The 22533-nt window shown below is 53.2% G+C and overlaps 10 protein-coding genes across 10 annotated transcripts; 8 read left to right on the forward strand and 2 right to left on the reverse strand.

Moving 5' to 3' along the window:
* Positions 1–724: 724 nt before the first annotated feature.
* J4E88_003641 (uncharacterized protein) lies at positions 725–1462 on the forward strand (the record flags this gene model as incomplete). The annotated part of the gene is made up of 3 exons (XM_049397290.1): positions 725–873; positions 921–1133; positions 1183–1462. 3 exons carry the CDS (start codon positions 725–727, stop codon positions 1460–1462), a joined length of 642 nt encoding a protein of 213 aa, XP_049256678.1.
* A 774-nt stretch (positions 1463–2236) lies between these two features.
* J4E88_003642 (uncharacterized protein) lies at positions 2237–3188 on the forward strand (the record flags this gene model as incomplete). The annotated part of the gene is made up of 2 exons (XM_049397291.1): positions 2237–2411; positions 2458–3188. The coding sequence occupies 2 exons, from the start codon at positions 2237–2239 to the stop codon at positions 3186–3188; spliced, it is 906 nt and encodes a 301-aa protein (XP_049256679.1).
* Positions 3189–3451: 263 nt separating this feature from the next.
* Positions 3452–4288, forward strand: J4E88_003643 (uncharacterized protein; the record flags this gene model as incomplete). Its single annotated transcript, XM_049397292.1, has 1 exon — positions 3452–4288. One exon carries the CDS (start codon positions 3452–3454, stop codon positions 4286–4288), a length of 837 nt encoding a protein of 278 aa, XP_049256680.1.
* Positions 4289–6766: 2478 nt separating this feature from the next.
* Positions 6767–7645, forward strand: J4E88_003644 (uncharacterized protein; the record flags this gene model as incomplete). Its single annotated transcript, XM_049397293.1, has 3 exons — positions 6767–6771; positions 6796–7076; positions 7131–7645. The coding sequence occupies 3 exons, from the start codon at positions 6767–6769 to the stop codon at positions 7643–7645; spliced, it is 801 nt and encodes a 266-aa protein (XP_049256681.1).
* Positions 7646–8026: 381 nt separating this feature from the next.
* On the forward strand, positions 8027–8774 carry ERV25 (vesicle coat component; the record flags this gene model as incomplete). The annotated part of the gene is made up of 2 exons (XM_049397294.1): positions 8027–8236; positions 8325–8774. 2 exons carry the CDS (start codon positions 8027–8029, stop codon positions 8772–8774), a joined length of 660 nt encoding a protein of 219 aa, XP_049256682.1.
* Positions 8775–10602: 1828 nt separating this feature from the next.
* On the reverse strand, positions 10603–12424 carry J4E88_003646 (uncharacterized protein; the record flags this gene model as incomplete). Its single annotated transcript, XM_049397295.1, has 3 exons — positions 10603–11368; positions 11414–11849; positions 11896–12424. The coding sequence occupies 3 exons, from the start codon at positions 12422–12424 to the stop codon at positions 10603–10605; spliced, it is 1731 nt and encodes a 576-aa protein (XP_049256683.1).
* Positions 12425–13366: 942 nt separating this feature from the next.
* J4E88_003647 (uncharacterized protein) lies at positions 13367–13816 on the reverse strand (the record flags this gene model as incomplete). Its single annotated transcript, XM_049397296.1, is given in 3 exon segments — positions 13367–13681; positions 13696–13732; positions 13812–13816. 3 exon segments carry the CDS (start codon positions 13814–13816, stop codon positions 13367–13369), a joined length of 357 nt encoding a protein of 118 aa, XP_049256684.1.
* A 919-nt stretch (positions 13817–14735) lies between these two features.
* Positions 14736–15880, forward strand: J4E88_003648 (uncharacterized protein; the record flags this gene model as incomplete). The annotated part of the gene is made up of 3 exons (XM_049397297.1): positions 14736–15002; positions 15054–15389; positions 15443–15880. The coding sequence occupies 3 exons, from the start codon at positions 14736–14738 to the stop codon at positions 15878–15880; spliced, it is 1041 nt and encodes a 346-aa protein (XP_049256685.1).
* A 982-nt stretch (positions 15881–16862) lies between these two features.
* J4E88_003649 (uncharacterized protein) lies at positions 16863–18923 on the forward strand (the record flags this gene model as incomplete). The annotated part of the gene is made up of 4 exons (XM_049397298.1): positions 16863–17760; positions 17815–18587; positions 18645–18706; positions 18755–18923. The coding sequence occupies 4 exons, from the start codon at positions 16863–16865 to the stop codon at positions 18921–18923; spliced, it is 1902 nt and encodes a 633-aa protein (XP_049256686.1).
* A 973-nt stretch (positions 18924–19896) lies between these two features.
* J4E88_003650 (uncharacterized protein) lies at positions 19897–22152 on the forward strand (the record flags this gene model as incomplete). Its single annotated transcript, XM_049397299.1, has 1 exon — positions 19897–22152. One exon carries the CDS (start codon positions 19897–19899, stop codon positions 22150–22152), a length of 2256 nt encoding a protein of 751 aa, XP_049256687.1.
* Positions 22153–22533: the final 381 nt, after the last annotated feature.

Raw genomic sequence — 22533 nt, forward strand, 5'->3', positions numbered from 1 at the left:
AGGTGTCGCTCGTTATCGCGCTTATCGGGCGGGAGCAACGCGTGCATGGGTCTCGTGGCAGCCCCACTCCGATCAGATGGCTGGCGCGGAAAGTGCCCGCCTCCATACCTTCCACATTCGATCGACGTGCATCGAAGCATGATGCTTACACCGGTGTACATGCGAGACAGGCCGACTTGTGCACAACTCAGCATGCAGATACACGTTACTCACGACTGTTGATCGGGTACTGGAGTCTATCGTTGCCTGACTGCCTCAGCCACAACGCTGCGACCACCGCGCTATTACCGCGTACGAGGCTACGAGCATCGCCTAACGGCCCATCTCCACAGACCCTGAAACTCGTGACAGCCGTTTTGCTTCTTCATCAGGGCAGCGAGTAACATTGTACCGCACCAATTTAAACACTTTGAACACGCATCCAACACATCTATCACTACCTACGCAAAGAGGCCATGCTGCGACACCGGCCCCAAACGGCGCGGCTGCTAAAAGAGGGAGATGAAGATGTACAGGGCCGAACGCGTGTTTCATCACGGCGCCGCAAGGCGTTCCCCTGAGCGTACGCATCACAGCCCAGTCAACGCGAGTTCCCGAAATATCGGTCTATCTCGCGCTCAGCCCTGCAAACTGAGATTTATATCCTGGTTTCCTCTTTTTGTTGCGCAAACATCGCACCTAGCCACCGACAAGCAGCGATAACCTCCAGCGGCACCGATTCACCATGGCGCAACGACCGGTATTTTGGCAGAAGCGCGTTCTCGTGCCCTTCTGGATAGTGCGCATATGTATCATGCTCTTGATCATTGGAGCAGTAGGCATTTCGCTGAGCAACGTGAAAGAACTGGAAGACGTTATCCAACCCTCAGTCTCGTAAATCACACCATCAACGGCGCATACACAAAGCTTACAGCCAGTAGATTGCTCATTGTCATTATACTCTTCAGCTGTATAGTACTCCTCATCGACATTCTCGCCATCCTGCTCTTCCTTCGCGATGCGCTGAAACCCGGCACTTTCCTCACCATGAACTCGTTCCAGACTGCGTTCTGGGGCGTCGCCTTGATCATGGAGTTTGCGGATATCGGCAAGGGCGGTAGCCATGTCGGGCTTGGATTCGGCGTCTTCGTATTGTACGTTCAGAGTCCCAGGGCGATCGTTTGCAGCACTAACACATCGCAGCCTCAGCTACTTCGGTCTCTTCATCTACTCGGTCATCGGTTATCGTCGCGCGAAGGCAGAGGCCAAACGAGGCCAGTACGCACCCGCGCACAACCCATTCGGGGGTTCCGTACCTGCTCAGCAATCATCTCCGTACAACAGCGCACCCGAATACCAAAATACCGCATACCATTCGCAGACGCAACCTGCTGAGATGAACAACCAATACCTTCCCCCATACCAGGGCGGCGCTGCGACCGACTACTATCAGCAGCCGGTGAAGCCTGCGCATATAGTATGAGCGAGGGTGGAGGTATTAAGGATCTGGCGAGGCACAGAGAAACAGAGCATTTGGATAAGGCGTTCTGGGAATTAGGAGATTGATACCACGGGTTCCGGATACTTTCACATGTCGACATGCCGCATGAACCTCCATGCGCAGCGGTCCGAACGACTCAATAGTTTGAGTAATGGTAGCATAGTTCTTGAGGAACGGGCCGTTTGATTACATGCGCGGGATGACATCCATATGGTCAGTGTGAGGAACGGTTCCTTGAAAATCGATAGACGGATATATGACATATCATGAACCAAACTACTTGCATATCAAAATCCGTGAATGACACCTCGAGCTCCTCACACGTGCGAAAGACTACCGGGCGCTCCTGCCCATTTGAGTGGCTGCAGCCGACGCGCTAGGGGCGACACCCCCAAAGGCTTGGAAATGTCTCCGTTTCGGAGGTCAACAACCACTCACAGCCCCAAAGCCGATGTTTGCAGCATGTCACGACCAAGGTCATTTATGCGAGGAGCAATCAGATCGCTGCTACCCGCACGTTGTGACTAGACTGCGGCGTGTGCCATGGCTGTGTTCCTGACCTCTGTTCGCCCGTTCGGCTCGCATAATGCTTGGAACATTAGCGGTGGATCAAGACTGGGGACTCTGTGGCTGGCTCAAGGATAGATCGGGGGGATGGTGTTGTTATAAACGTCAGGTGCGCGCTGTTTACTTGCATAGGTCTCAGGTCGCTCGGTCAAACACATTCGCTTCATCGTCTTCCATTCGTTACTCAAAATGCGATCCTTCCTACTACTCGCTGCGGCAGTTCCTTTCGCTCAAGCCGTTCGCATCGTTCAGTCAAACGACGATGGTTGGTCAGAGGCAAACCTTCGCACCTTCTTCGATGTCTTGAACTCTGCTGGTCATGAAGTCGTACTGTCTGGTCCCGCTGAGAACCAGTCTGGCAGAGGTTAGTGGTTGAGTCATGGCCATATACACATGCTGACTTATATCAGGATCCTCCGACGCACCCCCGAAAACCGTTGATTCAGACGGTTGCATTCATGCGTCCTGCCCAGGAGGAAGCCCGCCAACCGGCGCAAACGCGACAGACCCTCGCCTAAACTACGTCAACTCTTTCCCGGTCACCTCGATCAAGGAGGGAATCGATGTCACTGCTCCCAAGCTCTGGAACGGCGCAAAGCCTGAACTCGCCTTGACCGGACCGAACGTCGGCAGCAATGTTGCTGTTCAGGTTCCCTTCTCCGGCACAGTCGGCGCCGCTGCATTCGCGGCAAAGACGGCCCAGATCCCAGCCATCGCCTTCTCTGGCGTGACAGGAGATCCTACTGCATGGAACGCACCTACTCCTTTCCACAGCAAGGTCTATGCTGATCTCGCTTTGAACGTTACCACGACTATCATCAATTCTGGAAAGCCATACCTCCCAGCGAACTCCTTCCTGAATGTCAACTTCCCCGCTGTATCCAAGACCAAGTGCAGCGACCCCAGCCAGTTCAAGTACATCTTTACTCGCATCAACACCGGTCTCCTGAGCGCTCGCGATGCAGAATGGTGCGGTAGCACGCGCCTGCCGTGGGAGGCGGATGTCATCTTGATCCGAGGAAGCGATTGCTACGTTACCATTAGCCCTGGCGATGCAAACGACAAGACGACTATGAACGATGCTGCGGTTCAGACTGAGATCATCAACAAGCTCAAGCCGATCCTTTCGTGTTTGCCTTAAGCTGGGAATAATTATTGGGATGGCTGAGCATGAAGCTTTTATGATGTACATAATACTGCGGGGGATAATGCCACTTCAGAAATACCCTCCAATCCGTCCTTAATCGTGACGTGACCACCATAACGACCCTGATCAAGCAACTGAAGTGAAAACACGTGAGGCTGATGAGTCATCGTTAACATTAGGGTGAAGGCAGTTGTAGTCTTACATCTCAACAGCCAACACAGTCAACCTACAAGATTCTCAACACCAATACCGAAACCATGTCAGACCACAACGACGTCGAGACACCGCCAGCACCGCGCACCGATAAGCCCTTATCACTCGCAGCGCGCATGAAATCGTACGAAGCACAATTCGACCAAATCCTTCCTCTAGACAAACCCATCATCCTTCGTCTGGACGGCCATGGCTTCTCACGCTTTACCTCCCATTTCGCGCGTCCATTCGACGAGCGCATACACACCGCAATGATATCAACCTGCGCCGATCTCCTCCATTTCTTCCCCCGAGCCACAGTCGCATACACGCAATCCGACGAAATCACCCTAGTCTTCCCAGAAGGCGTGCAGAGTTTCAATGAGCGAGTACAAAAGCTATGCAGTCTAAGTGCTAGCTACTGCTCCGTGAGATTCAACAAGCATCTCACTGATGCTCTGAAGGCCATGCCTGAGCCGGAGGTCAAGGGCGATGTGGAAGAAGTGCTGGGGACGGCGCATTTTGATGCAAGGTTCTTTCCTGTGCCTGACATAGCAGAGGCGCTGAATAACCTTATTTGGCGCTGTCGCAATGATGCTGTGAGGAATTCTGTTTCTGCTTTTGCGAGGACTATGTATTCGACTAAGGAGATGAACGGGAAGAAGACGAAGGATCTTGTCAATATGATGCTAGAGGAGAAGAGCGTTAGGTTTGAGGAAGCGGTGCCGAAGTGGGCGATAGAGGGTTGTTTGATTAAGAGAGAACAGTATGAACATGAGGGGGTGAATCTGAAGACTGGAGAGACTGAGAAGACGTTCCGCACGAGGACGCGGGTGGAGGAGAGGGGTATTCGCGAATTTGGAGATGAGGGGTTGAAGTTGGTGACAAGTAGGTATTGGTAAAGTAACTTCGTGAACTTATTGCTCTTCTGCGCGGCAGCCAGGCTGCGACAATAGCCACAGCGATCAAACGTCACATGTAACCCACTCGTATGTGTGCTTTCCTTAATCCTTTCTTAGTTGATATTGAATCCGCGAAGAATAAAGGTATACAGCTGCGTACAGTTATTACAGTGTGTTTGCGTTGCGATAATATAACGTGTTGCTCAACCGCTCCATTTGGCGTTCCCAGACCAGCGCAATTAGAAAATGAAAAAGTAAAATAAAATAAAACAGAAAGATGTGAGTCACACACGCAACTCATACCTGATCTCCTCATGCGTAGAATGCTGCAAAAAAAGGAGTTGGGGCCTGACCGGGATTCGACTAGACGCTATTAGTTTGCGTTCGGTTTCGAATCTTAATGGGTGAACTTACACCCGGGGCCTCCTGCAGAATAGGCTTATCACGGTCACGTGATTTCCCAAAGCAGGAATCATACCACTAGACCATCAGGCCGATGGATCTCTTGAAGAGATGTTTGATGGAAGGTTGTGATTTTGGTGCATTTATATTGCGGGTTTTGGAATAAAGGGGCTGCGCCGAGAATTGGCGCATTAGCGTTCCGAAGCGAGACATGCTGCATCTACCCCACCTTAGTCCACTAGTCTCACTATCTTGCCCCTCGGATTTGACCCAAGAATATTGGATATTGCATTTTCATGTTTCCACCGCGACTCGTTTTTGCTCGACACACTTAGGACCCCAAGAAACTTTCCGATGCACTCGATATAGAGCCTCAACACCGCATTCATGATCTGGATGTCTAGAGCCTGCGTTGTCAATTTAGTGATCGCACTTGAGAACAGTCATGGGGTAGCAGCAATATGAAATCATAAGAAAGTGCAACACTGAAGCACAGCATGCGAGAAAGTTTACAATTTCAAGACCAACTGTGCGCCGTAAAAGCATGTACAGTATCATGAGCATCGATTCAGGTTCCGTGGCATTTGATCGGCCTCCTAGGATCCAAAGAGGTTCTCATCCCTCCAAAAAAATGGAAATTTGCTCAGACAAAACATCAGAGTGTGTAGAATCACATCGTGGTATTAACCATAAGATAAGCGGCAGAAAGATGGGTGTAACGAGAGAATAGCCATCTCGACTAGAGAAGTTCTTGGAACTGTCACTTGGTCCGCAAACACTAATCTGCCAGAATAGATGCAATGAGTATTTGCACACACGCCGCATGTAACGGATGCAGAAAGCGTTCGTGCCTCATAGTTAAAAGCTTTATCACTGCCTAGAAATATTGCAATATTTGATTAAAAGCTTTGCGGATTGCGCAAAAATGGCGCGTTTTGCCTCCAACCATTCATGATTACACCGTCATACTCATGTATCTAGCAACCCGTAGGTTCAGGTCAAGCTTGCTTAGATAGCAACGGTATGATTTGTGTAGCGCGTTGTGTTGCATTGTGCAAGTACGTGTGCTTCTCAACTGAGTAAGCCCGGTCAACCAAATCACGATGTGATCGCTTCTCGAGGTGTCCAGGCCATTCTATCGTGAAAAATGAATCCTGCAATGCAAGGAACACGCGAAAGCCTGACGTGAATCCCATGGCAAAGCGGATCATTTTCTCCACAGCAGCCGCTACCACGACCGTGCATGCTGCGCGGTCAGACTCTTATCATGGAAAAATGAGAACTTCTCCATCTTAGATAACGCATCAAGCACAGAATTCCCATGTTTGCTCAGAATGATGTACCTCTGGCGTGTTGGCGACACTATCCGCGACCAATCACCACAACTACCACCCAGCCCTGTGTCTCCACAGCCCCGCATTCCGGATACCGGTTGGGAGCAGGCGCGACCCACTCAGACCACGCATGCCAGCCGTGCCTGCAGGTGCCAACATCGTGAGATTGATGCTCGTCCGTCTGTGTGGCAAGCCCAGTAAGCTAATCGTTACCAAATCTTATGCCGTGTTTCCGTCACGCGCTTAGTAACAAGCTTTTGCCCTGCTCATTCGTAGCGGCGTTCATCTAGGGTCTCAACGAATCGTGCGGCTGGGTCGCCGCGGAAGTCACGATGCTTTGTCGGTCAGCCAAGGTGAAGGAAGGGGAGGTACGCGTATGAGCTGCAATTACATCATGCCTGTGTGACATATACATGTCAGCACAGGAGCGCCCTGGCTTGTCGCTCAACATTGTGTTTCCTCTCGTCTTGTCTTCTTACTTTCAACTATCAACCTGCAAACACACAACATCAGCCATGGCAGCTTTGCGTTCCTCGAGAGCGTTGCTTCGACGTTTCGCGCGCCCAGCGCCACCTGCGTTTCGACTTCAGCCTTGCACGACCCCTCTTCAGCGTCGAGGGCTCGCATCACACCAAGACGCAACCTATCCCCAAGTTCCATACGAAAAACATGAGACCGTTGGAGAGAAGCGGTTTAGCCAATTCGACCTCGATGGAAAAGTTTTCGTGGTTACAGGTGCAGCATGCCGTCCTCCTCCCATCTCCAGAGCAGACAATATGCCTTTGTAACCCGTGTTAACGTATCAACAGGTGGAGGTCGTGGATTGGGACTATGCATGGCCGAAGGGCTCGTAGAGGCTGGTGGCAAGGTGCATTGTCTCGACCGGTTACCAGAGCCCCCTCAAGCATTCCAAGAGGCTCAGGGCCGTCTCAAGAGCAACATCGGTGCAGGTCTGCAGTACCATAGGGTGGACGTTACAGACGAGCAGGCGATGCGAAAGTGCATTGGCGACATTGCCTCGGAACACCAAAGGCTTGACGGCCTCATTGCAGGTACGGAATTCTTCAAATACTTCGGAACTCCAATGCTAACCATCCCTTCTCCAGCTGCCGGCATCCAGCAAGTCACACCCGCGATCGACTTCAAGAAGGAAGACATCGCAAAGATGCTCGACGTCAACTATACCGGCGTGTTCCTAGCAGCCCGAGAATGCGCCCGTCAGATGATGGAATACAAGATTCAGGGCTCGATCTGCCTGGTCGCAAGCATGAGTGGCACCATTGCCAACCGAGGCTTCATCGCGCCCGTTTACAACTCGTCCAAGGCGGCCGTGGTGCAGCTGGCACGAAACTTGGCCATGGAGTGGGGGCGAAAGAATCCAGATGGTTCAGGGGGTATCCGAGTGAACTCTTTGAGCCCAGGTCATATCGTCACGCCGATGGTGCTAGCCAACTTCGACAAGGGCGAGGCATCCCGCGAGGAATGGGAGAACAACAGCATGTTGGGCAGGCTCAGCACTCCTGAAGAGTACAAGGCCGCGGGACTGTTCATGTTGAGCAAGGCGAGCAGCTACATGACTGGGCATGATCTGAAGTTGGACGGCGGTACTACCGCTTGGTGAGAAGGCTGTTGTCGTACTGTAGGATGTGTCTTTTGAGCGTTCTCAGCGACAGGTTGGCGTTGGTATGGGTTAACGCCGTTACGAGATAGTCTAGTTTCGATAAGCTTTCTAAAACTGTATCATCAGACTTCTGTCAAGTTAGCGCGAATATGTGGTCGTCTTAACATATTGAAGCTGGAAGAGTGATGGCAAGACACGCTCCTCCCAGTCGCTGTTCTGGTTCAGGGTCCGCACGCGCCTTCCCCACTCCGCGCTAGCTTACAGTCGGACCATCTGTCCTTCCGCGCGGTCTTGCGACAGCTGTACATTTCGCGGAGCCACCAAGAGGGCACCAACTCGAGTCCGCAAGCGCTGCAGCTCTCCACACATCCCCAATCCAGCATGGACCGGTTAGCACGTCTTCTCAGCTGCGTGCTGCTGGCAATCCTCCCCCTCGCCGCGGCCCTGAAATTCGACCTCCACCCGGTCGCACCACACGACTCGGCCAAGTACGAGCGATGCGTTAGGAACTTTGTTGCCAAGGACCAGTTGGTGGTTGTGACGGCGATTCTGGACGGATACCGTGGAGATGGACAGAGAGTGGATATGCATGTACGTTGCAATTCCAGCGCCATGTCAACAAACCTAGCATCATGCGAGCATTATACTGTGTGAAGACGTTACTGACAACGACAAACAGATCCGCGACGCAATGGGCAACGACTACCACCGCCCCAAAGACGTAGTGGGCGAGAACCGCTACGCCTTCACCTCGCACGCCGACTCAGCCTTCGACGTATGTTTCGAGAACATCTTCACCTCGTCCGGCTCGTCCAAGAACATCGCACCCCGCCACGTCGAGCTCGACATCGACATTGGCGCCGACGCCAAGGATTGGAACGCCATCCAAGCCGTCGACAAGCTGAAGCCTGTAGAAGCGGAACTCAGGCGGATCGAGGAGACGGTTGGCGAGATTGTCACCGAGATGGATTACCTGAGGAGCCGGGAGCAGAAGCTGCGTGATACCAATGAGAGCACCAATGAGCGGGTCAAGTGGTTTGCGCTGGGCACGATGGGTATGTTGGTTGGACTTGGGGCTTGGCAGGTTGTGTACCTCCGCGCCTACTTCAGAAGCAAGCATCTCATCTAGAGATGTGGAGTGGAGGGGAAGACTTGGAATATGGTCGTTTTGGTTAAGAAAGAGACGTCAGGTACGGATGGGTATGAATACGAGTACGGAGCGTTATGGCCTGCATACTTCACACACGATTGGAGCGGCGTTGGTAGGACATATCCAGATTTCAAAACATGTTTACAATAGTCAGCCGCTACGTCCCTTTCTCTGATACTCTTCCCACAATGCCACTGGCGTCCTCTCCTTCTCCACAGCACTAATACCTACTACCCATCCAATGCCCCTCGCCAATCCTAACAAAACCAGTACAATAAGCCACTCCAACCACCCCTCCACCTTCCTCTTCCACCGCCCAACCCACAGCACCCCAGACCACACATGTCTAACCCTCAGATAAACCCCTTCTGGCAACGGCCACCCATACCATTCCGCCCCCAACATATTCCTCAATCCCAGCACCACAGGCCAATTATCCAACTCCCAAAACACATTCCACAGCTGAAACTCTACCCACCAACGCCCCAACACCCATCGCGCAAAATGCTGAAGCGGAGGAAGCGTCGCGGTAGATGGTGCCTGAATAACCCCATTCAAATTCCAGAAGAAAAGCGCTTTCCCCCCATCCGCCGGATGTGTCCATTCCTCCACCACAACCTCGTCGTCGATATCAGCCGGAAAGCGTGGTGTAACACAAGATGGTCTGTGTTTCGCCAGATACTCTCTCGCTCTACCCCAGTTATGTCGTGCGTACTTGGGGATCTGGATAACCAGTCCGGGTTCAGTCTTGTAATTGCCGTAAACGCATACCTCACCACCAGCTGCCGCACTCAGGATGGTAGTTTTGCCGTCTAGGTACACGAAGATGGAGCCGCGGACGAGGTGTAAGTATTCTGTGTGAAGGGTGTGGAAGTGGAGGCCTGATGTCCATTTTGAGTGGCGGGGCAGGGAGATTGTGGTTTTGGACGCGGATTGAGTGGAGGAGGGAGGGGAGACGGGGATGTGGAAGGTTACTGCGGAGGGCCCTGGGCGGATGAGGGGTTGGGTTCCTCGGGGAGGAGGGTCTAAGGCTGTAGGGGAGGGAACGGGTTTGGAGCGATGGGAACGCCTGGGCATCTCGGCTGGATTTGCAGCGTATCGTGGTAGAATTTGAGTTTCTTTGAATGGAGCCCAGAGAAAAGGTGATGGAAAGGGAGATGTAGTCTTGAGTTATGCAACGTGCAGTGTAGTTTCTGTGGAATGATTCAAGTCGAGGCCCTGCGATAACTGTGCCGCAATGTAGTGGGGTAGCTATACAACATATATGTTGAAGTGTAGTCTGGCTGCCTAAGCATACTGTGTACTAATCAGCAAGGGGCGGCTGACGTTCGTTAGGTACCTAGGTACTGTAAGACAAGCGGAACAAGTCCGCACCGGTAGCAATATGCAAGCCACTGTACAGAGCTCTAGCGTACCAAACTCTAGATGTCGTTGACGACAACGGCGCAAGCATAGTAATATTTATGTTTAGATTGATATCAGTATGTGGTAGTGGTAATGCTTGTACAAAGCTGTTGATAACACAAACGCCTCCATTCATCCCATCCATGTTCCCTCCAAAAGCTCCAAGGCAAAAATGCCATACATATGATATGTCCAATACGCCATGGTACATATCTTATCATTCAGACGCCGCGATAAGTATAAGCAAGACACCGCTCCTTTATCTAACCAAGTCGCCATGCTAGAACGATCAAGAAAGAAGCAGTTGTAGTAGCCAGGCAAGAGAGGTTAGCTATGCATTTGAACGCCGGAAAACAGTATTCAAAAAGGAGGAAGAAAGAGAGAAAGACTAGAGGTGAGCAAATTATTCGCTGTTTCCCTCAATCTCCTCTTCTTTCCCACCAGCAGTAATGGCAATGCGCTTCTTGGGCTCGCCCCACATTTGCTGTCGAACCTTCTTCTTCTGGTCGTCTCTCAGCGTTTTCAGGAACCCATATGTACCCGTCAGGTCGTTCAATTGCTGGTCCAAACCGAAGCTGTTGCTCTGCGCCGCACGGATCAGAGGGCTAATGAGGTTCTTGCGTGCTTTGTCTAGCTGGTCTCTGACGGAATGGATAATTTGAATGTGCACTTTGAGCTCGGATTTGTTGATGAGGGTTGACGCGCGCACGTCTTTGAGTAGCTTGAGGTTCTTCTCGTACTTTTTGATCTTCATCTTGTTGTTGATGGAGGTGCGCCACATGGAAGCGAGGAACTCGTCTTTGCGGTTTGCGAGCGAGTCTTCTTCTTTGGCGACGGAGCGGTGGAGGTTGTGGAATTGGCGGTCTACACTCTCAAAGAGTTGGAAGAGGACGTCTGCGCGCGCGAGCTCATTTGCAATGTTCTCTTCTAGAGTGGTCAGGAGGTAGTCGAACGTGCGCTGCAGGGTAGCTTTCGACCGCTGCTGTGTAGTGTGTCCAAGGATATCGTTGACGACACGGCCGACGGCTGTAGCTTCGCCGTTCCGCTCAAGCAGGCCAATCGCGTTGAGGCCGCCGTGGACATTGTCGATGACTGTATCAATCATGCCAACCTTTGGGCCCTGAATACTTGCTAACTCTCGCTTGGCCCACTCCATAGTAATGAGGATGCTACAGTTATCAGTAGGTGTACGAGGTCAAGAAGGCTATACCTACGAGTCCATGTCGCCATCTACGTTGGTAAAGAAGCTAGTAATCTTCTCGGATAGGATCCTGAGACTATCGCCCAGGTCGTCTAGCTGATCGATGATAACAGGCGACGCAGACATGTTAGTCGCACGGACGCTCTCTCCCAGGTCTTGCACGGCGATACTGGCGTCTGCGAGCTCGCGCGACCGTGGAATGACACTCTCTGAAGCGTATAGCAAAGGCTCGAACTGTTTCGCCATGCTGGCGACGTTTGCGACATCAGGAATGAGACTGGCTTGCCAGGGATGCAGTAATAGGTAAGACATTAAAAGAGTCGCGACAGTAAAGATGAGGTTGGCTCTTGACCTCGTAAAGATATGGAGGCCACTCGCAAAAGTGGTGATTGTATCTTCGATGGGCGCTGTGCGGAACTTAGCTTCTCCTCTGTACGCAAAGCGCATGACTATGGCTGTCAGTATACACAGCGCGCATTGGGTCTCACTACTTACAGCCCTCGACTGGCCCTCCGTCGTCATGTTGCGACAGCGTTGACTCGGTCCCCGCCAATGCGCCCGCGCTCACTTGCGGCTCTTCCTCCGGGCTCTGTAGTCGCGACGCGATGTTGGTCGACATGTATCTCTGCTCCTCTTCGGGAATGGGTTCTGGGCTGGTGCGCGGTGTCTGCTTGTAGGGCGACTCCGGTAGTGGTATGCGCGAGGGTGTGACGTCGCGATCGGTGCGGTACTCAAACGGCGACTTGGACGGGCTGTTGCGCATGGCGCTTTCACCGAGCAGCGACTTTCTGTACCAGTGATTGCTGGATTGGGACTTTTGCCATGCTGGTGGCGCCCACGGCCCGTCCGACTCAGTTTCACTGTCTGCCTCGTCCTGGGGCACGCTCCAGCGCGACGAATGCATATTGGAGCGCCCGCTGTAGGCCGAGTGCATGCTGCGCTCCGGGTCGAAGGCTTCGAGCGACGCGCTCAGCGACGGGATGTCGTGCTCGTATAAGCTCCCGCGATCGGTTGTGTCCATCATGGTTTGCGCGCAGTCGCTGGTGGCGGAGGAATGGAGGAATGGGCGGAATGGGAAGGCTGGTTCGCGGTCTCAGCTATGCGGTACTACGGGCGTGTCGAGGCTCTGGCGGGCACATGGGAGTACCCTTGTGACGCGTGAATCGAGGCAGGAACGGTGCAGGTGGTGGGTGCCTAGCGCTTTGGTCAAGACAGAGTCGAGAGGGAATGCGATCATGGTGGAGGAGCCCACAGAGAGTCCCCGTATACCGCCGATAAGCTAGCCCGCCTATGCGAGCGCATCTAATCGCCCGTGTGCTGTCCAGGGCTGCAGTGGGGTGAAACGGAGTGGCTGGGAGCTGAGTCTTGATTGGCTGTGGTCCATCCGGGCTAGTGCGGGGAAAGCGCGACCGCGACCCCGTGACGCCCTGCAGCACGCATTCCGTACCCTTGCAGCCCACCATGCCCGTCCGAGTGGTGACGATAACATTAAGCAGCAAGCCCTTGGTCTTTGCGTCCTCAAGCTTTCGAGTAGAGTCCAACATCACTCATCGCGGAGGGTGCACATTGCGGAGTTGTCGCCCTCCGATTGGCTGCCGTCGCTGTGGAGCAACACTGCGGGACGGGGGCGAGCGACTGACTTACATGATATGCACCATACTGGGTACTAGCTCCATCTAAGGTGGCAGTGACCAATGAGCAATGTCCGACGATCAATGCAAAGGAAGAGTGCAGTCAAGCAAGAAACAAACCTGTCGCCAGTTCTAGATGGCATGGACGGACAAGTGGGGACAAAAGCAATGCCATCTCACAGGTGCAAGGTGCATACATCGACTTGTACTATTTCCCACGTATATCTAGGTAACTTTATGACAGCCTGGGGCGATTTGATAATTTCTACAGGGCTGCGAGCAGCAGATTTGATCATGGCGGCCGTCTGCAGCGGAGCAAGGAGACGGCGGACCAGCTATCCAGGAATGACTTTGGCCAGTTCAGCGGGTAGCCAGATTGGCCCATCGGCATTGCCATAGTCGACTAACGGTGCTTGCGGAAAATCAAGCTTGATACCAGAGTCCTGCCAGAAGTGCGCTCGAACGGTCGGGTAGGTAATTTTCCTATTGACGACCTTCCAAAACGTGACGTTTGTACTGTTTTTTCTATAGTTCAAAAATGTGATGATGGTGTGCACCTTGCGTTTGGTTCCCTTGTTCTCCTTGTTGCGGCTGTTGTGGTCTTTGGTGTGATTCGTCTCCACCTTGACTTTGTTCAAGAAGTTCGAGACCTGCTTGCTCATACAGTGCCAACTCCTTCAACGGTGATCTGGTACGTGTTCCTGGACGAGCATTGGCCAGTCCGGCGTCGTCATTGTGTATGGGCGGAGGAAAGGGGTCACCGCCATTGGGATACCATACGGCATTGCATTCCTTGTCGAGTTCCGACTTGGCTAGAGACACAAGCTTCTTGATCCAGTCGGTGGCAATATTGGCTGCTGAGAAAGGCGGCATACTGAAAAGAAGTTCGATTAACCGCCTCTTCTGACCATATCGTCCTCGGACTTGGTGACTTGGGCATTGGGCTGCGGGAACTGGCTATTGCTGCGTTTGTGTTGGCTTGATTTCTGTATTTTGACTGATTCTCATTTATGCGTGGCGACTACAGAGGTGTAGATGCCGATGAAGAAATAATTTTGTACATGCATATCAACTACCGTGATATTGAAGCTTACCCGAACACCTTGGCTGGCTCACGAGAGGCCATGCCGCCACGTCCGCGTCCGCGTCCGGTCATCTTGTGTTAGTTGAGTGAAAGCTGAGGCTGATGGAGCGGTTTGATACAACTGATTGATTGAGAGATAGGGAAGAGAGAAAGCGTAGGATGCTTGTTATGAGACCGTGACTGCTACAAGAGCAATGGACTGACGGGCGACTAGAACCTTTCGACACCTGGATGCGGCAGGCTCAACTCAATGCCCAACGGTAAACGGCCATGGGCGTCCGTCTCGCCGGTTCCGTTCTGCCATGTATAACGCTCCCTACGAATCAGATCGTTCTGCGGGAGTCGCAATCCAACCTGCACTGTGGAGGTATACGCTGCATCGTGTATCGTAGTTTTGCAGCATGTAATATTTTGAAGGCCTTCGGGGTACATCTTGAGCGAAGGCGCACATGTAGCATCTTGGACCTGGCAATATCAGATCATGGTGGTGATTTGCCGAACACGTTGGTTTGATCTGGGGTAAAGGCAAACTGCGCACGGACGCTGTAGCGCGACATCGGCTTGAATATTCGGCGTCACTTTGCAAGAACATCACCAAGCCGACTCCACAACACAACACAATGCCGCCACGATTAAACGTCCCCGCGATCACGCGCTCGATCGCGTTCCGGCCAAGGCCTCAGGCTCAATGGCCTGCTCGGTCGGCGCTTCGAATGGCGCCGTCGCAATGCCGCCTCTACTCGGATCAAACCAAGCCTCCCGCCGCCGACCGATCGAAGCGAGAGGACGCAAAGCCGATTGAACATGTCTCGGAAGAAGCAGCCTCGATGGCCAAGACAATGGGAGAGGACGGTCCCGACCTCAACCAGGGCACACCAATTGAAGATGTGGGGTCATGCACAGCAAACATGACAAGGCGAAAGCTGACAGTGTGCTAGGTAGTCAAGGGAGACAAAGAGGCGCAACAGAACCTGCCCAAGGTGATGCAAGACAAGCTCAACTCGCAAAAGCCCAAGACGACACCGAACATGGCACCAAAGGGCTCGCGGTCCTATTCGACTATGACGACACAGCCAAGTGGAAACAGCGGCGTGGACATGGGTCTTGTAGACTTCCAGGCTGCTTCAAAAGCGCCCACGACGCCAGGGCTCAAGTATGAGATGCCCACTCTGCCGCTGCCCAAGGACGGCCATGTCAAGCATCGCCACGACCCCGTAGTCGACCAGGTCACCAATCTGCTCATGCGACACGGCAAGAAGAGCGTTGCGGAGCGAGTAGGTCAGCCACCCTCGAATCAGAGTCTACAAACAACTGACATGACTTGCAGAACATGGCGCTGATCCTGCAACACCTTCGGACATCACCCGTTCCCACCATTAACCCAGCACGACCTCTGCTTCCTGGTGCGCCGCCACCATCGCATCTACCCCTCAACCCTGTGCTTTACCTTACTCTCGCCATTGATTCTGTCTCGCCTCTGATGCGCATACGAAGTCAGCGTGGCGCTGCTGGAGGTGGTGTTGCCCTTCAGATCCCCGTTCCGCTGGGTCAAAGGCAACGGCGACGTTCTGCTATCCAGTGGATCCTGGCCGCAGCTTCTAAGCGGAGGAATATGGGCAGTGGAAAAGGCAGCTTTGCCCAGCGTATTGCGCAGGAGCTCATTGCTGTAGTACAGGGCACGAGCGGCATCTGGGACAGGCGCAATGCTATTCACAAGCTTGGTGTTGCTGCACGAGCTAATATTGTGCTGCCCAGGAAGAGGTAGATGCTGTTAGTTAGGGAGCGTCTGTGTATAATATATTTATCGATGCCATTGCTGCACCCATATGCGTCTTTTTTTCGCTTTACGTCGGTTGACTCGGGAATGATGCGGTAACTTTCATTGTTCTTTTGGCTAGACCGCAGGAAGCTCCACATGAGTATCCATGGATGGAGCGACTGCCAACACAGCACAGCCACACCCCGGGCTGCTTCACTAATCGCCAAGCATCATATGAAAGATGCGCGCTGCTGTTGAAGTGCTCAGATATCCATGCGCCTTGATAAACCGAGAGTAAGAAGAACCTATCGCAAAGGCTTTCAATATCTACGCGTTGCTGCCTATTCATGTCAAAGTAGCCACTCGTCCCTGCGTCAGCGGCGTGGCAGTCTCTGGTGATCTTCGCCTGCCAAGCGCTGCCAAACCGCCAGATGTTGAGGGGTTTCATGCCCACTTCGCACCGCCTGGACCAAGAGCACCCGCGAGCATCGACGCGCGCTGACTGTTCGTGCATAGCTTCATCGCCTGCTGCTCGCGCTTTGACTTCCACATGTCGTCCGCCTCCATCAACCTGCTAGGGAACAACTTGTTCTCCGACAGCGGTTAGCTACTCTGTATACTACGGTTCGGCCCGCCATCGCTTTCAGCTACTGCCAGCTGCTACAGTCTTTGGAATTGCTACCCCACCGCTGCTATTAGTCCATCCCATCACGCGCTCACCCCACATCTTTCCAGACGACTGCGCTCGGGATTGCATCGCTGCTATTTGTAGCCCCTTCACCCGACAGCACACAGCACCGCCTATGATGCCATAGCGCGACGCCAATTGATACCTTAATCACTTCTGCTACCCCGCGAGCACGACCGCGTTCTACTATCAAACTTCCACTTCGACCAGCCGCCAGCCTCACTCACTTACTCCACAAACTCCACAGCCCGCACTCCACACGCGACTCCGTGTCTTCTCGTCCAGTTGCACACCGCCACCATGGCGTCACTCGAAGCTGCTATTGACGAAGAAATGAGAGAGGTCGTCAAGATTCTCGAAGGCAACCAAAAGCCCGGCGCACGACGCGCAGAGAGCCCAGCCGCGCGCGCGCAAAGTCCTGGCTCCGCTGCCTCGCCCATTCGCAGCATGCTGGACGTCGACTCGCCGGCCCAGCGTAGGAGCTCCAGCCGCGGCAGCACTGGCATCCCCTTCGCCATGCCCTCGTCACCGCGTCGCGTGAACCCCGAATCGGCGTACAAGTTCGAAATGCTGCCCTCCATCGACGCACATGCCATGCCTAAGCGAGTCTCGCAGGGTGGCAAGCTGGATGCCGCTGCGAAGCCGCGTGCCATGTCCTCCGTCTATGGCAACTCCAGCGGCTTCCTAGGAAATTCCAGGGATAGGCACAACTCCGCGAGTGGGCCCTTGGGCAGATCCAAGTCTGGCTCTCCGGGGCCAGGCCGATCTGCCTCCCCAGTAACGCGCATGGCAAACCCGACGCCGGCCGCACCAACATCGAACAATACCTTCGTCACAGACTCGGGCAAGCGCATTGACATGGACAAGGCATATCGCAAATTGAACGACTCTGCTTTGGCACAATCTGAGGGCGGATTGTCCTCACTACCGAATCGCAAGGGTGTTGATCCTGTCAAGGGCACGGCTACCGCGCCCGGTGGGGGCGTGCGCCTTGCGACAGACGACGACGGCGAAGATAGTGCTGCTGTCGAGAGTAGTGACAATGCCTCGGATAGCTCAGACTGGGAAGACGGATGGAACAAAACCAAGGAGAGAAAACGAGGCAGGCAGCGGTCGAGGAAGTCATCTGGAGGCACCGACAGCATGGGCAGAGAAGTCATCACTGCTAAGAGTTTGCTGGCTGCCGCCGAGCAAGAGCGTAAGCATTGCAACCTACGTATATTGACTTGTACATCTCATTAACTCCACACAGGGCGAGATGTCGCCGTTTCCTACAAAGTACGATCATTACTAGACCCCAACATAAACATTACTGGTCCCAACGGGGAGAGGATATCGAGGAAGGGTTCGTCGGGAGTGGTACATCCCCATACCAGTTTTGACCAGGGCGGGTCTGGTCTTTCGACCCCAGTCCATTCAGACCACGAGGATGAGCTTGCCGAGATCAAATCAGCCCAGCAGCTTTCGCTGAACATCTCACCTATCCAATCCAGCCCAGAGGCCCACCGCTGTGTTCGACAAATAATCCGGGGCGACTACGTTCAGTTTGCTGAAGACGCGAAGAACGGATTGAGAAGACAGCGTGTGTATCTCGTGTCTACTGATCTAAGTGACGAAGCAGCCTATGCTTTGGAGTGGACCATCGGCACCGTTTTGCGAGATGGCGACACTCTACTCGCCGTCTATGCCGTCGATGAGGAAACTGGAGTCGCAACCACGGATGCTTCAGGTGCACCTATCAGTCAAGGTACTACCGGACGGCAGGAATCTGATCATCTCAAACGGACGCTGTCGAACCATGACGGGTTGCCAGCCACAAGACCTGGCTTCTCCGCGCTATCCAGCTCCATAATGGCTACCGAGGCCAACGTGAAAAACATGGGAAAGGCGGAGAAAGACAGGTACCAGGCATGCGTAGAGGTGTCGGACCGGTGCGTCAAGCTGCTAAGGAAGACCCGGCTGCAAGTGCGTGCCGTCGTTGAAGTGTTTCACTGCAAGAGCCCTAAGCACATGATCACTGAAGTGGTAAGTTTTCGATTTGGCATCTCGTAAGCGAGCGGTTTGCTGACAGGTGCTGGACAGATTGACTTCCTGGAACCTACCCTGGTGATCCTGGGGTCGCGAGGCCGCAACGCGTTGAAAGGGTGAGTTGATCTTGACAAATACCCCTCCGCAATTTCTAACTACGGCAGTGTTCTTCTCGGATCGTTCAGTAACTACCTTGTAACCAAGTCGTCGGTACCAGTCATGGTCGCACGGAAACGGCTCCGGAAACACAGCAAATACAAACGGCAGAACGTTCGGATGTCGAACGTGATCGCGGGCTCCAATGACAGGCTCGCAAATGCAAAGATCGATTGATGCTCGTTTGGAAATTTGTCAATTCGCGTTTTGGAGGGTGTTTTGGTCCGGCGGGTAGCTGCTATCGCAAGCCTGAGATTTGAGTTTCCAAAACGTGAGCGGTTTGGCCGGTGGCATCACGTGCCTAGCTTGGTAATGGCTGGAGTCTGGGTTCTGTTTCTCACAACACATGTATCTCTACACAGATCGGGGAGTCAATCTCGTGCCGCGAGTCTATTTATATCCAGATCGTGCTCAGGCACAGCATGCTTCAGCATCCTTCCGCGCTGGGACGATCCATGGTAGGGCTTAGCCTCTTCATGACTTGACCGTTCAACTTCGTATGTCTGCTGCATCATGATCACTCTCCGCTAGAACAAGTTTGTCCGGAAAATTACGTACCGTGTGAAATTGCAGGACGATGCAGACCATATTGCTTTTTTCCTTCTAGAACTTCTAGCGCGGCATGTCGAGTCCGCAACCAGGCGTTTACCGGAACAAATCCATGAGTCTGCATGTTTCAGCTCGTGTTTTTTCTTTTGCAGTCGCGACTGCCCCTTCCGAAAGATTGCGACGTCACCTGCTTTGCACCTGCGAGGACCGTGCGGACCCGTAATTGTACCCGAACATCTGGATCGCTCAAACTTTACTATACCCAACTACGCCTTATGCATCCTAACGTATCGTCAAAAGGCAGCCAAGCCTTCATCATACCCCGCAAGTACGCAATGCGGTAGCAGGTGCGCGAGGGCCCGCTTGTGGCGCCAGTGGGCTGACGGAAAACGTTCATGCATGGCACCGTCCTCTCAGCTTGTCTACCGCTGGCCCCAAGACCAGAGCACGGCTTTGCGCCGGCGCTCTTGGGTGCAGAAGGAGGGATCATGGGTCATGAAGGGAGAGCGAGGCCATCGTAGTCAAAAAGGTCTGGGTGCCTTGTACAAGAGGCCAGTCCATCATCGAACACCAACAGTTTTCCTATCAAGCGAGCTGGACAATGTATTTTCCCATGGCTTTGTCAACACCATTCCAGTACTACTCCCGGTTCGGACAGTGCAACTTTCTGGACATCGACGAAGACGAGCTGGACACTTCGAGTCTTACTACACGGACTGTCAAATCTGGTGCACGAGAGAGTTTGATCAATCAGCACAGATGGACGGCACCGTCTTTTAACACCAACATCAATGCGACTACCCTCTTGGCGAATATCAGCCGCGTAGCACCGGCACTCACCAAGGAGTTCATTCCCAAGGACCATCTGGAGGCCACTTTCCCCTTCCGGTTGATCAACGATGTCGAGTTCCGCGGCGAGGAAGAGTCGTATATCGCACTCAGCTACTGCCGGAAATCTTTCACTCTGAACGCGCCGAGAAGAGTAGTCACACCGGTCGGAGATCTTCCTTTTGGATGGCAGAAGGAAATCGAGCAGTTCCCGCTACCCACTGGCGCGGCATTATTCGAGGCTGTCATCAGAGAAAAGAGCAAGGGCGAAGGGCTGTGGTTCGACCAAGTTTGCCTGGAACAAGAAGATGAGAGCGAGAGGACAGGGGTTGCTGGTGCTATCGATGTCGTTTACAAGAATGCAAGAGCGGTCGTGGTGGCAATAGACGACATCGCCATCACGCCAGATGAGGAGCAGTTCCTACGCTACTACGTCGAGCAATACAGCTACTCCCAGGTACCTTCGGGTCAGCAACCAAATGCAGGACTTACTCCGCCTCTCATGGAGCAGTTCAGCCCCCTCAAGACGTTTCTGGAACGAGTCCTCAGCTCTGAGTGGTTTGATCGCGCTTGGTGCGCCCACGAGATGAAGATGGGGCGAAGCCATGTTTTCTTAGTACCTTGCTTGCGGCACTACGAGGATGAGGTCCAGACAATCGTACGGTTTACCGGAGAGTTCTTCACTCACTTACTGGTTCTTGCCAGTGAGCTCACTACCTTCACAACCCCAGTCTCGATGAAGATCCGCTCGCTTTTGGCGTTCTTCCAGGAGCTCGATACACTAAGTGCACATGGCCAAGGCACATTGCAGAGACCGGATACTCCGCACGATCAATCTCCAACGATGCAATCGTTTACGTCATTGGTCGCGGAAACCTTTCGCATGAGAGCCGGTGGTAATCCAAGATTACCCGAGTACATGCGGAGGCTTGACGCAAACCGGGACAAAACTGCTATCGCTTTGAACGCTTCAGGCCTACCTCTAGCACTGGCTCCTCCAGGTCCGTTCTCGAGACCGAACATCGAAGACGAATGCCTTCGGTCACTACTACTCGTCGGTATTGCGGCGCGAGATCCTGTTGCACTTTGCACAACTGGCACACCACTTCAACTACACGACGGGTCAGTCTCATGGCTGTGCCGTCCAACCTCCCTGGACACCAACGCGGCCCGGCCCCCACCCCCACGCTTTTCAAGCCAAGCAAGTCAGATTGTTCAAGCCTCAGACGGCAGAGCCGAGTATGCGCAGCTAGATCTCATCTTCCTTGATCTACCACACCGAACACAACCCAGCCCGTCTTTTCCCGCACATGTTGTGCGAGCGCGTACAATCATCGATCTGTGTGTTCAATACCAGATACCAGGAACAGGGTTGTGGAACTTCTCACATGCACCCCATCACCCACGAACACCAGCTTTACGCAACATCTTCATCCAAACACTGGCTTGCGTACTGAGCTGCGGCTCACAATGGCTTCTAGAAGTCTCGACAAGCCTCCAGGAGCCAAACGAACCCCGACTGGAGCCCTACAACATCGAGATGCTGTTGAATCCTCATCTCATTTTACAGAACTACATGCTTCTTACCGAAGGCCGAACGGCCTTCTTATCGCTCGTCCACTTTCTCTCTAAACTAATCACATCGGGAATACCCTGGCCCTCAGGCGCTTCAGAGCGCACCCACGGCCCTTTAATCATTTCCGCGCCCTCTTCACCTTCATCGACATACGACTACACCGGCGCGCCACTCTCAAGCGGCAAAGCCATCATCTTCGCTCCCTTTGAACACTCAAAAACACTCCTCATCGCTGTCCCCGAAGTCGTCAAGGGGACTGAGTACTCTCCACTAGCCCGCGGTTGGATCTTAACCAGCATGAACCCGTTCACTGGCAGCCCCAAACCGACAGTCAGCTGGACACTACAGTCCAAAGGCGCCATCTTCGGAGACATCAACTTCGCTACGAGACTAGCAGGCAGTGGCGCCGTGGACGTCAGGAATCACAGGGTTTACGGTCCTTTGCGTCGTTGATACCTGGTGCTGTAAAACTTCTTTTCCTTTTCTTTTGGGCGTTTTACTGGGCACTTGGTTTTGGGTTATACCTCGGATAGACTGGATAGACGGATGGAATTGGATTGGATGGCTTCATGACACTTTAGATTGATGTGATAGATAGACCTTTTTTGGGCGCGAGCCCTTTAGATTGATGTGCTGCGGTTCATCGAACCGCTATGAATGTATTGTATATTACCACACAACTTTCAAGATGTTTGATCGTGTTGCGATGATGTTTTGCAATGTAGTATGGCTGTCTTCTCACATTCTTCACCATGATCACGAACAGTCCTCCCTCGCTTCACTCTGCCCCAACTCCTCATGCACGGCGTGTATCTACCCATACGAGTGCTAGTA

This window comes from Alternaria novae-zelandiae (assembly GCF_023758075.1).
Source record: "Alternaria novae-zelandiae strain BMP 2774 chromosome Unknown scaffold_6, whole genome shotgun sequence".
Lineage (NCBI taxonomy): Eukaryota > Fungi > Ascomycota > Dothideomycetes > Pleosporales > Pleosporaceae > Alternaria > Alternaria novae-zelandiae.